General features: G+C 42.0%; 1 protein-coding gene across 1 annotated transcript in view; it reads left to right on the forward strand.

The window, feature by feature from the left end:
- The window catches only part of crocc (ciliary rootlet coiled-coil, rootletin), a gene marked incomplete at its 5' end in the record, with an annotated part of 43,394 nt that overhangs the window by 1,779 nt on the left and 24,125 nt on the right, over positions 1-17,490 (forward strand). The window contains 11 exons of the mRNA XM_080846818.1: positions 1,081-1,272; positions 1,702-1,830; positions 2,148-2,239; positions 2,348-2,513; positions 2,619-2,725; positions 2,975-3,202; positions 3,340-3,430; positions 5,414-5,500; positions 6,204-6,422; positions 16,384-16,583; positions 17,125-17,307. Coding sequence (XP_080702944.1) covers positions 1,081-1,272; positions 1,702-1,830; positions 2,148-2,239; positions 2,348-2,513; positions 2,619-2,725; positions 2,975-3,202; positions 3,340-3,430; positions 5,414-5,500; positions 6,204-6,422; positions 16,384-16,583; positions 17,125-17,307 — 1,694 coding nt within the window. The remainder of the gene's footprint in view (positions 1-1,080; positions 1,273-1,701; positions 1,831-2,147; positions 2,240-2,347; positions 2,514-2,618; positions 2,726-2,974; positions 3,203-3,339; positions 3,431-5,413; positions 5,501-6,203; positions 6,423-16,383; positions 16,584-17,124; positions 17,308-17,490) is intronic.

Below are 17,490 nucleotides of genomic sequence, written 5' to 3' on the forward strand. Positions count from 1 at the left end.
CTGGAAAGCATTGTGGTTAAAATCTTTCAGATTTGAATTCATGACTGAAATCTGCATACCCCCTATTTCATAACTAGACTGTGGTATTTTCAATCCAAAGAAGTAAAATGTTTTAGTTTCCCTATCTGTTAAAATATATTGTCAATGCTGTTTCAGAAGATCCTGGGGTTCTTGCCTATGTTCCTAGAGAGACAAGGCTGTGTTAATCATTGAAGCACTGCATTGGAGAGTATACGTTACCATGGAGATGAGCCTTTGCATCTCATTTAACCCTTTGACATCTGTTAACAGAGCTGAGGTTTACGATATGGTAAAGCAAAGCCTGCACATATCTACTATAGACCTATTTTACTCAATAGTCCTACATTTGGGCGCTATGCTTTACATTTGGTCCAGTAAAGGTGACAACATACAAAAACACACTGACTGGCCCCGGATTTGAACTGGCTGTTTAAACAAGCGGGATAATTCATGCTGGGAGAAGCTATTGTGTTGTTGCCTGTTACTAGGTAGCCATAGGGCTTAGTCAACAAAGGGTGAGAACATTTACATGATACCTTAAGACTTTAGTTGGCTGTAATATAGGAATTTTGATAGATGTGATTAAATCAATGTCGTTGAGGGCTTCACGTGAGGCTGGGACACAGTACTTGTGCTGCTCATAATCCTTATACACCTGTGTTGTGGAGAGATGTTCTCCAGAACTCCAGATTCAGTGACGTGTCTTTGCAAAACTGCCACTCATGACAGATGCAAATGTAAGTGTCTATCTTTTGTGCCATGTACTGTAACTAGCACTTGAGAACAGGGCAGTCATTTAAGGGGAAAATCATTTGAACAATAAAATAAATATTGGAAAGCAGTCATGAAAAGACTATCTATTTAATTTATTTAAATTGCTTTTGCTAATTTAGACTTAACATCACATTTGTACAAGGACAGTTGGACAATAAGTACAAAACATATATGTGTCAGTTGGTTTTGGGGGCAGAATGGTTGAGTAAGAATGATTAATTAGTATGCAAATTGATGTCTGTTGTGTTGGTGTCTCACGGCTGTGGTGTGTGTGTGTGCGCGCAGCTGGAGCAGGCTCTGCGTCTTGAGACAGGGGACGGTGAACGCGACTCGCTCGAGTCACGCAGCCTAGCACAACAGAATGTGGACCTGCGCAGACGGCTGGACGAGGAGCAGGCGGCATACAAGCGCAAACTCACCGCCTACCAGGAGGGGCAACAGCGTCAGGCACAGCTTGTGCAGAAACTACAGGCCAAGGTGATGCAAAGAACAGGTTCAGGAGAGAAGAAGTACATACACCAGTTGTGTAAAGACTCTGGAAACCTGTTTAAGTAAACTGTGTGGGTTTGTGGGAGGGAAGGAATAGAAGGAGAGAAGAAGAGACAGGGATGGGAAAAGAAAAAGCAGAGAAAAACATGAGGATTAAAGAAAAGGTTTATGAGAATAGGAAAGAATGAAGTAAAAGGGAATGAGACAAATGTGCATGTGCATGTGTAGGTGTAATATTGCACACAGCTACATTTACAGATATAAAGCAAAAAAACATGTGAACATAATAATGCAAGAATAATGCATTATTGTCCTGTGATGTGGTGTATAGTGTCTCTCTGTTTTTTTAGTCCAGTGACCATATGGTCTATATACCATGTATCACAGCTAGGCATGGGCTTGCTTGTGTGTTGTCAGAGTGCAGGAAGCCTCACTGTGCTGTTTGTGTTGATCCATGCGCAGGTCCTGCAGTATAAGAAGAGATGTGGTGAGCTTGAGCAGATCCTGCAAGAGAAAACCTCTGAGCTGGAACGCCACCGGCTAAACGTGAGCGCAGTGTCCTAGGGACAACCCTTCTGTTCATACAGTACACATGCGTAGGAGGAGAGGCAGAGCAAGTCAAGGGTTAGGGATTCTATGTGCAAAGTCAGAGCTTAGGGTTAACATCCTAAGAACACTCACTTTCTTTTTGTTTGTTTGTAGTTGTCAAAATTAATATGCTATAACTTATCTACATTGATTAAGCCATTTATTAAACAATTCAGCCACTTCCTACTGGCTTGTTTGGTCCTATGAGGATATGACATACTTTACAAGGAAGAACGTACTGTACTTCGTCTATTTATGAGTTGTATCTCCCACAGGGTCGCTGTGACTTGAGCCATCGACGTGAGGATGAGGAACCGTGCAGTGATCTGGAGAGTGCCCTCATCAGGCTGGAGGAGGAACAACAGAGGTGGGTCAAATGTGCTGCCGGGCCCTGACCATCCTAGAGCTCAGTACGGGAGCACAGTCTGATTCCAGTGCCTAGCATGTTGAACACTCTGTCCTTCCCTCTGTTCAGGAGCAGCAGCCTGTCTGCAGTGAATTCCATGTTGAGAGAACAGCTGGAACAGGCAAGCCTGGCCAATGAGGCGCTTAGCCAGGACATTCGAAGGCTCACAATTGATTGGACCAAAGCTAGAGAGGAGCTTGAACAAAGAGAGACTGATTGGAGAAAAGAGGAAGAGGTAGGTGGGGACAATGCTGACCATGCTTTACCTACTACTGCATATGAACAGTCAGCCTGTTTGCCATCATTTGGATAACTTCCTTATTTTGTTTCCTCTCCCCAGTCCTTTCACAGTTACTATAGCAGTGAGCATGGTAGGCTTATGCAGTTATGGAGACAGGTGGTTGGGTTTCGGAGACATGTGTATGAGCTGAGGAGTGCCACAGAAAGGTATTACAAACATCACTTTCAGTTGATTTGCTGTGATAGGGGCCAGAGGATTCAGACTCTCTTTGCATGTTTTGTCAAAAGTGTTCTTTGTCGTTTTTCCTAGGGAGTTTTTTTCTCTTTTGATTTGACCTGTTAGTCACTCATTTTTTTCCTCCCCCCACTTTTCTGTTCCGTTTTTCTTTATCTGTCGATATCTTTCAAATGAAAAGGCCAGTTTAACACATGAACCTCTTTTCCATGTCTGCGCAGGGACCTGTCTGACATGAGGAATGAGCTGGCTTGGGCCTCCAACAGTGCGCAGTCTTCGTGTGCGGGTCTGACCTCCTCCCTGCACAGCCGTGAAGAGGGCTTGGCAGTGGCGCTGGAGCGCGAGTCTACCCAGCGGGCACAGCTGGAGCTGCAGCTGCGGGAACACGTCAGCGACATGATGACCCTGCAGGCTCGGAGTGACGCCGAGCGTGCCGAGCTCAATGCCAGGTCAGGGGCCACAAAGGAGGAGATATGAAAGGGGGAATGGTGATAGTGTTGGGGCAGGAAAATAGACAGGACTAAAGGGCTCTGAGTCTGTGTGGATGTGTAGTCTCTCTCTCTCTCTCTCTTTCTCTCTCTCTCAGGCTGGTGGAGGCGGTCAGGGAGATGGAGAGACTGAAGGCCCAAAATGAAGAAAAAGACCAGGAGGTCTCCTCCCTCACCAGGAGACTGGAGGTACTGCCTGTACCCCACCACAAACATTAACATGCTGTCTAAAATCAGACGGCTTTATGTAGGATTGTTTGTGATCAGAATACACCGAAAACTTTCAGATATTGTTAATCTAGTCTAACTGAGCAATGGAAGCTGAAGACCTGTATCAAACGTAATGCATTGACTATTGGTGACCAAGAAATGTTTTTAATTGCAACAAAAGGTTTTTTTTACGCAGTTAAGACAAGACAATAAGATATATTTATATTTTCCATTTTCAATGATTGAATCTGTGCCTTTGTCCACTGCAAGTCCTTCTGTTATTAGTACTGCCATCATCACTAGTACTCCCATTACTAATGCTTCTAATAATATCAATGCTACATTTAGTGGACACTTGTTCCTAACACAATTGTCAGTACCATTCAACCATTTAAGCCCCATATCATAGCTAGCACTGGGCAGTGTTGGTAGAGTGTGTCTGATGGGATTAAAGTGATCAGATCTCATTCAGCAGGCTGATGGGGAAGAATCTGATCCAGTTTGACACGTGTGCTCAGCACAGTAAGTGCATCTATGGGCCACATATAATCTGTGTTGAGCTTCCGCCGTGGAAGACAGCAGATTGCAAAGAGCTGTTAGTTAACATTTTTAGATGGTCAGATGCTTCCACCCCCAACATATTATGGCTCAGTTCAGTAATCCAGTGGCCAATATACAGGACTTTTCCCCATGATTTAAAAACGTCGACGTCACGAAAGGGGATATTGGAAAATAATAATCTATTGACTACATTTATTTTTACGAGACGAAAATATTAGTGGTATACTAACGGACATTCAAAATTGAATAATTTATTTTTCGAAACTTGCCTGCACCTAATCCAGTGCATACTTAATATCATTGGTTGAATGTTGCCCAGTCCTGCATCCATCCTCCACTCCCTGACATGCCCAGACATGCAAGAGACGCCTAAACAAACGTTATATGATGGCTCAAATTCAAGCACTCGGAGTCGGTACTGGAAGAAAAGGAAGAATAGATATCTGGACACACTTTAATTATAACTTGACAGAAAAGTATACAAAATAGGTGGGAAGAACACAACAACCCTGAAAGCGCACATCTATGCCACGGTACGTGAGCTAGTAACTGTCAATGATAACTAGCTAATGTTAACTAGTTATTTGCATATTAGCCAACGTGAAGTCAACTTCAAAAGGGCAGTCGAGTGTATAGGATGTCAACTTGGATAGCCAGCTAATAATTATTTATTAAAGCCTCCCGTTAGCCTTGGCAAATGATCACCAAAATCTTTAGCTAGCTAGCTAACGTTAGCTAACGATGAGGTAGCATAGCTAAGTAAGCTATCGATAGCTAGTTAGTAAACTCATTGTAATCAAACTCAAAATAATAATATGTGATTGGTTTACATGTCCTTGTCTATTTGGGCAATTGTTAATATCATTGACACCACTTTCCACTGTCAAAACTAGCCGTTTAGCTAAATCTGTTGGTTATCAGATTGCACAGCAATTCATTTGGAGGATATGTGGTTGGTTAAGCTCTAAGGTCAGATAGGCAAAGTAGTTGTATATTGTGCTATCTTATATTTTAATGAAAATACTGTTAATTAAGTATTGCTTTATAATCCCATCGTATGAACATGAATGAATGTTGGTGGTGACTAAAACTAGACTAAAATGTAATGAGTTTTCATCGACTAAAACTAGTCTTAAATGTTCAGAGTTTCCATCGACGAAAACTTGATTAAAACGAAGAAGGATAAAAATGACTAAATGTGATTAAAACTAATATGCATTTTTGTCTCAAGACTCTAAATCTAAAATAGCTGCCAAAATTAACAATGATACAGGCCATGTATACTGATGTACGTATGAATGGGCCATATTAATGCATGGCCCTCCATGATGTGTTGAACTACATAAGTACTTGTCTCCTAAACTTCATGTTATAGTTTTGTTTGTGCTGGTCTCTGAACAGGAGCAGAGTACGGTGGAGGAGTCGGAGCTGCAGGCTCTCCGCTTTCAGACTGAGACCCTACTGGACACACTTAAAGACATTGCTCAGGTAATGTGTTTACACGTTCAGCTTCAGGCATTTTATGTTTATCGTTTCAAATTTGAAAACAAGTTGAAATTTAAATTAAAATGATTTGTGTGAAATGTATTGAAATTAAATGTGTGAAATTAAAGACATGAGATAAAAACAAGTTCAAATTATGATTTTGTGATGTGGCTGTGTGACCACTACTGTACTAGTCATGCAGGTCTTTATCAAAAATACATTGAATTCATGAATTTGATCAACTGCCTACTAAAATGGCTTTGCATTGTTTGACACATCTCTACACTCCTTTTACTTGTTCTCATACTACTCTTTTGTGCTTTTGAGAAAATCAGGAAGCAGTTGTGGCAAAGCTGTGCCTCAAATTGAAGTGTGTATCTGCCTGTGTATGTGTGTGTCTGTGTAGGATTAAATAAAGCCCTTATTTATTCCTGGATTAATAATATCCTTGATTTGGAAATCATATTAGTTAAATCTAGATAAGGATAAACTGAAAACTATCCAAACCCATGAAAGTGAATTTAATAAATCAAGTTTAGTTTTTTTGTCAACGAATGGCCTTAATCTAGGTCTGAGCCGAGCCTATAGAATACTACAGTACATACTTTACTGTACATCTCCATTGTTTACAGTTGTAATGTTGGGAATTAGGAAAGACATACAGTTAATACATTCCACTTTTCCACTGCTTAATGTCTCCTTCCAGACGATGCTGTCAGATGGAGAATCTGGAATATTCTCTGACACGCAGGATGGAGATGCCATCGGAGCCTCTCTCATGCCCCTACTCAGGGCGTCCTCCCCACAACGACCGTCTTCACCTAGACGATCCTCCTCCCCACGACGGACTTCCACCTTTACCCTTCCGGAGGCCAGCCTGTCTGCTCTACGCTCAGCTGTATCCAGCAGGCAGTTACAGCTGCAGGTAGGCCACAGTTACAGGAAGGCTGCTCAAGAGAGGGTTGTGACACAGGTGCATATGTAGAGAGAGACTATGAGTCACATTTAAAGTATACCCCGCAAACAGGGGACGTTAACAGGACATTCGCAACGTCCCCAATCGTCCCCAATTGGTCCCTGCCACAGCGTTCGCTAGAGGACGTTACCAGAAAGTTTTTGACGTTCGTAGCAAGTCTACGTTTGGTCCTTCTGTGACGTTCGCATGAGTCTTAAATCGGACTTTTAGGGAACGTTCTAATTTGGTCTCTCAGCACACGTCCCCAGACCGTCCTTCAAAAAAGTCCCCGTTACCTTTACCTGTGGTCCTCTGCGTGACGTTCGCATGAGCCTTAAAACGGACTTTTAGGGAACGTTCTTATTTGGTCTCTCAGCATACGTCCCCAGGACGCCCTTCAAAAACGTCCCCGTTACCTTTACCTGTGGTCCTCTGCGTGACGTTCGCATGAGCATTAAAACGGACTTTTAGGGAACTGTTAGGACCACATGGCTCGATGTGGAGGTAACATAAAATGGGGAGACCACACAGAGTAAAGTTTTAAAGCAAAAGATAATTTATTAACTGATTAAATGAAAATACTTACAAAAGTCAGTAAATGAGAGGCAAGAGAAAGTAAAGTTCAATGTCGTGCAGATCAGTATAGTGTATGTGTAGTGGTAGAAAGCCAAAAGAGGAACCTCCGGGGAAAAGTCTGGCAGACCTGTGCAAAAGAGTCAGTCTGAGAAAGAGGCCGCCCCCAAGCTCACATCAGGAAGTCTTTTTATACTGTCCCGCCAATCATCTGCCATCTAGCCACATATGCCAGACAAGACGCCTCCCCCTGTGGATCGGAGGGACAGGACAGCCCAGTCATACTATAACAGGGTTTTAATGCGGCACACCCAGCACGGCCAAGCCGGGCATGACAGGAACGTTCTTATTTGGTCTCTCAGCATACGTCCCCAGGACGTCCTTCAAAAACGTCCCCGTTTTCTTACCTGTGGTCCTCTGCGTGACGTTCGCATGAGCCTTAAAACGGACTTTTAGGGAACGTTCTTATTTGGTCTATCAGAATACGTCCCCAGGACGTCCTTCAAAAACGTCCCCGTTACCTTTACCTGTGGTCCACTGCGGGACGTTCGCACGAGCCTTAAAACGGACTTTTAGGGAACGTTCCTATTTGGTCTCTCAGCATACGTCCCCAGGACATTCTTCAAAAAGTCCCCGTTACCTTTACCTGTGGTCCACTGCGGGACGTTCGCATGAGCCTTAAAACGGACTTGCATGCATGCATTTATCTCAAGTCGGTTAGATTACTGAAACGCACTCTATGCTGGTCTAACAAAGCAGATGTTAAACAAACTTCACCTTATCCAAAATGCAGCTGCTAGAATAGTCACTAAGACTTCAAAATTCAATCATATCACCCCTGTTCTTAAATCACTTCACTGGCTCCCTGTACAACAAATAATTTAGTTTAAAATACTCCTTCTTGTCTATAAATCACTTAACAGCCTTGCCCCACCATATATTTCCGATTTGATTTCTTTTTATGATCCATTGCGTTACGTAAGGTCCTCCAATAAATGTCTTCTCACAACCCCAAGAATAAACACCAATGCTGCACACGGTGCCTTTAGTTACTGTGCCCCAACCCTCTGGAATAGCCTACCTCTGGAGTTAAGGTCATCGCACTCAGTGCTCTCTTTTAAAAAGGGAATTAAAACTTTTTTATTTTCTTCAGCCTATTCATAACCTGTATGTGTTGATGTCTTCATGTTCATGTTCATTGTGTTGTCTCTGTTCAACGAAATTAATTTGCAAAATGTACCCTTTGAAATTGAATTGCAACTTTCATTCATTCAATCATTTTGTGCATCAAAATCACCCAAATTCCCCTGTTTTTATTCCCAGCAAGCCTGCATTTCTTTCAAATAAACACAACAATGATCGCAATGATGAACAAACATTAATTTAAAAAACAAAAACACTGAGAAAATGTCACTTCTACACTGAATTCCGCTACGGTCACGCCCCCCTATTAGGGCTGTCAACGAATATTCGAAGTTCGAATATTCGTTCGAATGGTATCCAAAAACGCGAATTCGAACGTGAAAATTAATATTCGAATGTGAAAAAACACTCCCGCGGTACAAGCGCCTCTATCTGCTTTGTGAATGAGCCTCTGTCTGTTCGGGATGTCCCTCATGTAATGTTTAGTACTGATCTTATCAGGACTCTTATTGTGAAATGATGCGTGAACCGGAAACTAGTGTAACGTACCTGAGAGTGGAAGACGGTTGATTTAACTTGCAGTATATGTGGATACCGGGTAATACTTTCTATGATAAAGTACAAGTCAATACATGGTGTCAGAAGTGGGGTAATATTCGAATGTGAAAAAACACTCCCGCGGTACAAGCGCCTATCTGCTTTGTGAATGAGCCTCTGTCTTTTCGCGATGTCCCTCGTTTTAAAGTAACTAAGCAGTGCTGCTTGCGATGATCGTTCTTATAGCCTAATGTTTTTGTTTTTCATTGAGAATAACCCATCAGTTTAGCCACGGTTGCACTACATTACAAAATCATACCCCGCAAACAGGGAACGTCCCCAGGACGTTAACAGGACATTCGCAAGGTCCCCAATCGTCCCCAATTGGTCCCCGCCACAACGTTCGCTAGAGGACGTTACCAGAACGTTTTTGACGTTCGTAGCAAGTCTACGTTTGGTCCTTCTGTGACGTTCGCATGAGTCTTAAATCGGACTTTTAGAGAACCTTATAATTTGGTCTGTCAGCACACCTCCCCAGGACGTCATTTAAAAACGTCCCCGTAACCTTTACCTGCAGGTCCTCTGCGTGACGTTCGCATCAGCCTTAAAACGGACTATTAAGGAACGTTATAATTTGGTCACTCAGCACACGTACCCAGGACGTCATTTAAAAACGTCCCCGTAACCTTTACCTGCAGGTCCTCTGCGTGACGTTCGCATGAGCCTTAAAACGGACTATTAACGAACGTTATAATTTGGTCACTCAGCACACGTCCCCAGGACGTCATTTAAAAACGTCCCCATAACCTTTACCTGCAGGTCCTCTGCGTGACGTTCGCATGAGCCTTAAAACTGACTATTAAGGAACGTTATAATTTGGTCACTCAGCACACGTCCCCAGGACGTCATTTAAAAACGTCCCCGTAACCTTTACCTGCAGGTCCTCTGCGCGACGTTCGCATGAGCCTTAAAACGGACTATTAAGGAACGTTATAATTTGATCAGCACATGTCCCCAGGACGTCCTTTAAAAACGTCCCCGTAACCTTTACCTGCAGGTCCTCTGCGTGACGTTCGCATGAGCCTTAAAACGGACTATTAAGGAACGTTATAATTTGGTCACTCAGCACATGTCCCCAGGACGTCCTTTAAAAACGTCCCGTAACCTTTACCTGCAGGTCCTCTGCGTGAAGTTCGCATCAGCCTTAAAACGGACTATTAAGGAACATTATAATTTGTCACTCAGCATAAGTCCCCAGGAAGTCCTTTAAAAACGTCCCCGTAACCTTTACCTGTGGTCCTCTGCGGGACATTCTCATTTGGTCCTTCTAAAACGTCCCCTTGACGTCCTCTGATGGTCCTCTCTGAACCAGAAAAATGTTTTTCATTTGACCGACATTTTAATGAAAAGCCGGCCAAATATCTAACCTATTTCTGCTTCTAAATTAGCCTATTGAAGAAAACTGACCGCCTGCATAGCTTAAATAATAACATAATCAGGTAGTTTAGAATGCAACATGTTTATTTTCCTAAGTTTACAATGGGAAACAAAAACATTTATGTCTGATGCGCGTCAATAAGTGGCCTTTAAGCGCAACCTGCTGTGGCGTTAAAATGAGCGCCGCAACATGGTCATTGCTCTGTTCAATGAGTCAGGTATTCAGTGTTCACAAGTTCACTTTCTACATGAACTTGCTCAGTTCATTGTTCATAATTCAAAATTTTGAACTAAGTTCAAAGCTCCAATTTTCAATATGCTGCGAGTGCTATAATTTTTCAAAATCTTTGTCTGCAATACCGCTCGCGGCTCTTCGGCGCGCAGTAGGCCTATAATAAAAGGAAACACGCAACACTGCAGGTATTACAGGACAGGTTCATCCTCGTCAGAAGGTTTACCCTCATCACTGTTGTTCAGTTCAGTTGGCCTCTGAAAAAAAGCTTTTAAGGCTAGTCTGCTTGGCCATGTTGGATCCTTCTCACTCAGTTCGCTCCTCGTTTGAAACCGAGGGTTTGCGCTTTATTTAAAATGCAGCATATGCGTGTTGTTAAATAACTTTCTAACGGCAGATTAGGCTGTTCCTTTAAAACATAATAAGGGCAGTGCACGTTTGCTTTATAGGCCTAAATATTAGAATTGTTGTCAAATCCAAATTCTGCTTGCGAGACGGGATTTTTAAAGAAATTCCAATCAGACAATTTGACCGGTGAGCTCTTCGTTCTGTTGCAGCATCTTTGAAGGCCTATGGAAAGCTCAATATGTTAAAGCTAGACACTTGGTCACCTTCCTATGTATGCATTGTATTGGAATCATGCAGACATTACATTTATAGCACAGATCAGTAAAGAAGCATTCATATTTATTTTATTTCATCATTCTTAGTTTGGCTAGTTATTCTGCCTCCCTGCCCGCACGTCCGTGATGTGCCATGGATGTTAATTTAAAAAGTAATCATTACGGAAAACCCTCAATGCGTAGTGACTGAGATTGCTACAATATGCTTTTCCTCAAACCCTCGGAAAAAAAGACTAAGTTTGTTGGCTGTCTCACACTGTGATAAACCTGTTAAAGTGACACAATGGTAATCAGACAGTGTTAGGACAGTAGGTAGCGATCTCGTTTAGTAATAGGAAGGTTTACGGTTCAATTCCCATGCCCGTAATCGTGTGTGTCTATGCATATCATATGAAATGTGTAAAATAAATGAACTTGAACTTGTGTGTGTGTGCGCCCTGTAAGCAAAATGACGGCTCCGCGATCTATTATTATTTTATTTTCTTCATTTAGCTCAGCAAAAACGGTCGTGCCTGCTACGTCCGCGGTGCATCCTTGAAAAACGTCCCCAGGACGTCTAAAACACGTTTCCCAGAAGTCACCACAATGCCCTCAGGACGTTCTTGCAACTTCCTGCAGAACGTCCCCAGGACCTATAGAAAACGTTTCCCAATTGTCACCGCAACGTCCTCAGGACGGTCTTGGAACGTCGTGCAAAACGTCCTAGAGTTGTCAAGGGAACCATACACATTTACGTTTTTAGAACGTTCAGAAAGACCATTACAGGACGTCGGAAATCTGCTTACAGGGTAGACTTCTACTAATACATTAAGAGCCAGTTAGACCCCTGTCTTATACCTATGGATTCTTCTACAGGAGAAGTATACTATATTATTCTGTACATACACTGTAAATGGGATGTGACATGCAATATACAGTTTAGGTAAAACTCGCCTAGATGAAATTAAAAAACTCCACAGGTATCTACAGATTATAGTCTAATGAAATGGTTTATAATAGGGGTGGGAATCTCTTGGCACCTCACGATTCGATTTCGATTCAGAGGTCAACGATTATCGATTCTAAACCGATTATTGATTCTAAACTGATTATTGATTATCAATTTTAAATCGATAAAACGATAATCGATGCATTTCGACTAGTGCTGTCAAACGATTAAAATATTTAATCGCGATTAATCGCATTTTTGTCATAGTTAACTCAAAATGAATCGCGATTAAATGAATCAAAATTAATCGCGATCGCAAATTTGTATCTATTCTAAATGTCCCTTCAATTTTTTTTTTCCATCATTTTTATTTTATTTTAATGCTCTTATCAACATGGAAAAGTGGATTGGCTTGCTTTAAGCAATGTTTTATTTTATTGAAAAACAACATTGCCAAACAGGGCGGTACAAAATAAAATTATAAAGTGATATTTAAGATAAACAAGGACTCAGCCTATAGTGCAGTTAAACCATGGCTTAATATTTGTTTTTTTCAAGTTTGCTGTGAACATAGAAGTCAGGCCTCTTATTTCAAAAACAATAAACCGTAACAGTTAGGTTACCAATAAAAGGTAAGCCAGCTACTTCTGTGCTTTCAACCAGCTGCCTTTTGACATTTTCAGACAACAGTGAAGCTCGCTTCTTTTGCACAACACAACTTTTAAAGGTAAACTATCTATTCAGAAGCTGTTTATCATCCATTTCGCCGTATCGCGCTCACCATTCACTCAAACGTGACGTTAGCCTACTACACAGTTTGGGAGGGCAAAAAGAAAGTTAATCGCGTTAATCGCGCGCTAAAAAAATTAACGGCGTTAAAATGGGTTCGCGTTAACGCCGTTAATAACGCGTTAAACTGACAGCACTAATTTCGACTTTTAAAACATTCGAGGTTGCTACTCAGAGTCAGAGAAAAGAGAAAAATGCTATGAACTAAGAATGCTTTGAAAAATGTAAACAATAAATGTTTATTTTTTATCCATTTACATGGTAAGACTGAGCACAGCAACAAGACACAACGTAGTTATACTGCATCAGCAGGGTCTCTCCCAGACAAAGATTTCAAAGCAGACAGGGGTTTTAAAATGTGCAGTTCAAGCTCTTTTGAAGAAGACGTTGAGGATCGTAGACGCAGTGGTCAGCCAAGGAAACTTAATGCAGCTGATGAAAAACACATCAAGCTTATTTACCTTCGAAATCGGAAGATTTCAAGCAGTGGCATCAGCTCAGAACTGGCAGAAACCAGTGGTACCCAGGTACAGTCATTTACTGCCTGGGGAAGTCTGGCCAGAAGTGGTCTTCATGGAAGAGTTGCAGCCAAAAAGCTCTACCCCGACAAGGAAACAAGGACAAGTGACTGAACTAAGCATGAAAACATAGAAACTGGGGTGCAGAAACATGGCAGAAGGTGCTCTGGACTGATGAGTTAAAATTAGAAATATTTGGCTGTAGAAGAAGACAGTTTGTTCGCCGAAGGGCTGGAGAGAGGTACAATAATGAGAGTTTGCAGGCAACAGTGAAGCATGGTAGAGGTTCCTTTCCAGTTTGGGGCTGCATTTCTGCAAGTGGAGTTGGAGATTTGGTCAGGATGAATGGTGTCCTCAATGCTGAGAAATACAGGCAGATACTAATCCATCATGCAATACCATCAGGGAGGCGTATGATTGGCACCAAATGTATTCCGCAGCAGGAACATAACCCCAAACATACAGCCAATGTCATTAACAACTATCTTCAGCTTAAAGAAGAACAGAAAGTCCTGCAAGTGATGGTATGACCCCCACAGAGCCCTGATCTCTACATCATCGAGTCTGTCTGGGTTTACAAGAAGAGACAGAAGAATTTTAGGAAGCCTACATCCACAGAGGATCTGTGGTTAGTTCTCCAAGATGTTTGGAACAATTTACTAGCCGAGTTCCTTCAAAAACTGTGCGCAAGTGTATCTGGAAGAATTGATGCTATTTTGAAGGCAAAGGGTGGTCACACCAAATATTGATTTAATTTAGAATTTTCTTCTGTTCCTTCACTGCATTTTGTTAATTTATGAAGAATTGATGAAAATAAACTGTTAACACTTCCATTTTTGAAAGCATTCTTAGTTTACAGCATTTTTTCACAACTAACTAAAACTTTTGCACAGTACTGTATATATATATATATCCCACTAATTTGAACCATGGTTTTGTCGCATTATTGACGTATTGACGGCAAACAGATATTCGAATAGTTGGAATTCGTGATTTTTTTTCCAAACGAACATTCGAATGTCATTTTTGAGCAATTTTGACAGCCCTAGTTCATTGTAATCTATTTAAGTGCGCACAAGCGATTGGGAATGTGTTTTATCGCTATTTACTTTTGACGTTGATGGATAAAGTTAACTTGTCGCATCTGCTCTTAGTTTACAAATGGCCGCCACCAACAGATTTGGGTACGTTTCTGTGACTGTTTTTTTTTATCACCTACTGCTTAATATGGAACCCCAATCAAAGAATATTAAACTAATGATCAAGAATAAAACTTTCTTGACTCGAGCGATATATTTTTCTAAGTCAAATACGAACGCAGAATTTCCATCGAATCAAGGTATATTTCTGTCAAAAGAGTGAGCTAAATGAAAAGACTCAGTAAGGCAAAAGACTGAAGTTGGAACAGACCGCATTTGTTGTCATCCCCGTGGCAACAAACTGACATGAGCACCGCTGTTGTCACTGCTCTTCTGGGCGTTGTCGAGCAGTACTTTCCACGTGACGGTATTCCGTCTAATCAAGCTCCTTTCTTACTTCGCTCAATTTGCCTTACTGAGTCTTTTCATCTAGCTCAATCTTTTTGTTGTGGACGAACACTTTCTCATTTTTTATAAGTTTTTTAATACAGCATGCAAACTTTATAATCTAAATTATGGCTGAAAAAAAAGAAGAAGCCATTTCCTAGGAATCAGACTTTCTCCCAGAGTTATACCAAGGAATACACTTCCACAGTCCTGTGTCTACCAGTCATGCCTTTTGCACTATATGTCGGTCAACATTTAGCATTGCCCATAGTGGACTCTATGATGTTAAGACACACATGTCTTCCATCAAACACAAAACAGCCAGCACCCAAGTCCAAGGGAATAAGGCTGAATCCCATTTCTCCCGCTACCCCTTCGTCTTTCCCCTTCCCCTCCGTTTTGCGCGTTCATGTGGAGCGGTAGGGCCGTCCCAATTCACGTTAAGACAGAGGGGTAGGGGAAGGGGAAGCGCTTTCTACCGCTCCAAACGAAGATTTTCCGAGGGCACACTTCAAACGGAGGGGTAGACTGATTTCCCTCAATGCATTGCGAACCCGTGATCATTAAAGAAAAAACATCGCGCGAGTCCATTTAAAAATGTCGGAAACAGCAGGGAAAGCATCACACAAATGAAAGTATTTTCTTTGTAATTCATGATTTTAAAACTTGTTTGATGAAATGTTGCATTGTGTAAATAAGAGCTGCAGGCACCATGTTTGTTTATGTCTGGTGAGTGACAGCTGTCGCTCTCCGGTAACGTAACAGCTGACGCAGCGTACTGATGACGTACTTAAGTGTTGAAGTGCTATCCCAATTCGAAGGGCTAGCGTTTCAACCCCTTCCGCTACCGCTCCGTTTGAAAAAGCGAAGGCGAAGGGGTAGGGGTAAGGGTAGCGGTAGAGATGAGAAATGGGATTGGGCCTAAGAGTCTGCTGTCAATGGGTTTTGAGACCCAGTCCAGTGGCATGACCCTGACTGAGAAAGTCACCTGTTCGGGCTTGATTTTATTTTATAAGGGTTGCATTTTGTGTACAGAAACTTATAAAATATGAGATACTTCCACCACAATATGAAAAGTTTGTGATTGAGCTTAAAGACTACAATTGAGTCTATGTTTGTAGGCTGAATGCCAAAATATAGTTTCTTTTACAAGTACATATCAAATTTTTGCCTGTGGCACCCATTTATGCAGTACAGATTTCCCTTAAGGAAAAATACTTATTTACTGGGGAAAATACTAATTTTGGAACCATTGAGTACAGATTGGCATACCACAATGTTGGCAATACTGCGATTTTGTCTTTCTATGAAAATTGCAGTAATCGATGCAGCTTGCATTTCAACATAAAATGGATGTGTAAAATAAAAATGTAATTACAAAAACGATTATTGCCTTTTCTGAATCGAACAGAATAGTTTTAGAGAGAATCGAGTAAAATCGAATAATGGATTTTTTTTCCCACCCCTAGTTTATAAGGTCCTTCCTGCTTTCGTAAACCTAAATGGAACACAAAATACAGTTTTTGCATTCTGTCAATAATGAAACACCAGGTAACGCATCTTTCATGTGGGTGCCATCTTTCACTCCTCAGTGTTCCTTCTCTCTCCTCGTGCTGTCTGTATAGGAGATCCGTGGGCGTCTGCTCTCAGCACAGTCGTCTGTGCAGCAGCTGCGCAGACAGCAGGGTGAGGCAGAGTCGGGCAAGCGGGACGCGGAGCTGCGTCTTCAGGCCCTGCAGGGGGAGCGGGACGACGCCCACAGGGAGAGGGAGGTGGCTCAGAGGGAGAGGGACCGCATCAGGCAGGAGAGGGCCACTCTGATCAGGTGAGTGCCTTGGTTTGTGTCAGTTCGTTTATGTCCCGTCATGTCATGATTTTTTTAATCGCCAATGGTTTCCCAAACATAAGAAGGTGGTAATCCAAAAAATACATTCCAAATGAATAACCACAGATTGCTAAAGACACACAAGGCAGATCCCCCCCCCCCCCATCAACACACTGAGTACCACACTGAGCTATAACCAGATAGGGCAGGCACATGTTCTTAGTCAGTCCTGGCCCTACCTGTGAGAGCTAATTATCCTTCAGTCAGTCAGTTCACTTGTTCCCTAGTGAGAAGCATATTTAAGGTTGAGGTTAAATAACCTTCACAGTGACTTCACATAGAAGGAATGTATTCTACAATAGGAAAATAAATACGATGGTGATTAATTATTCAACTACGACTTACTCCAAAATTTAGATTTTCTGAAAAAACACCTCTCATGTGACAGTGCGTAGTGGGCTCATTTATGATTGAGGTCAGTGTTGGATCTCCATGGCTGTTTCATGTCCAAATGACACAGACAATTTTGCTTTGCTTTCAGCGAGAAAGATAGGACGGAAAAAGCATTGCAGGCGGCACAGACGAAAGTCCAGTTGCTGCAGCTGGACTGTGAGAAGATGCAGATGGCCTTAAACTCCATCCAAAGAGAGAGGGATCACGACCGGGAGGAAAAGGAGGCCGCTATCCAGGAGAGAGAACGGGCAAAAACTGAGACGGAGAGAACGTGAGTGAGCAAAGAAAATCCTCTTGTCTGTTTCCCAATGACAGGAACCACGTAAGGCTCCTTGTTAAGCTTCTGCTCATTGTTAGTTGATCATAGAGGTATAATATACGAATAATACCTGCATAAGGAAGTAGCATCCTCATTTAGTGAACAGACAATGTGATAAGACTGTGGAATGATCTG

This window comes from Sprattus sprattus (assembly GCF_963457725.1).
Source record: "Sprattus sprattus genome assembly, chromosome: 10".
NCBI classification, from domain to species: Eukaryota; Metazoa; Chordata; class Actinopteri; order Clupeiformes; family Clupeidae; genus Sprattus; species Sprattus sprattus.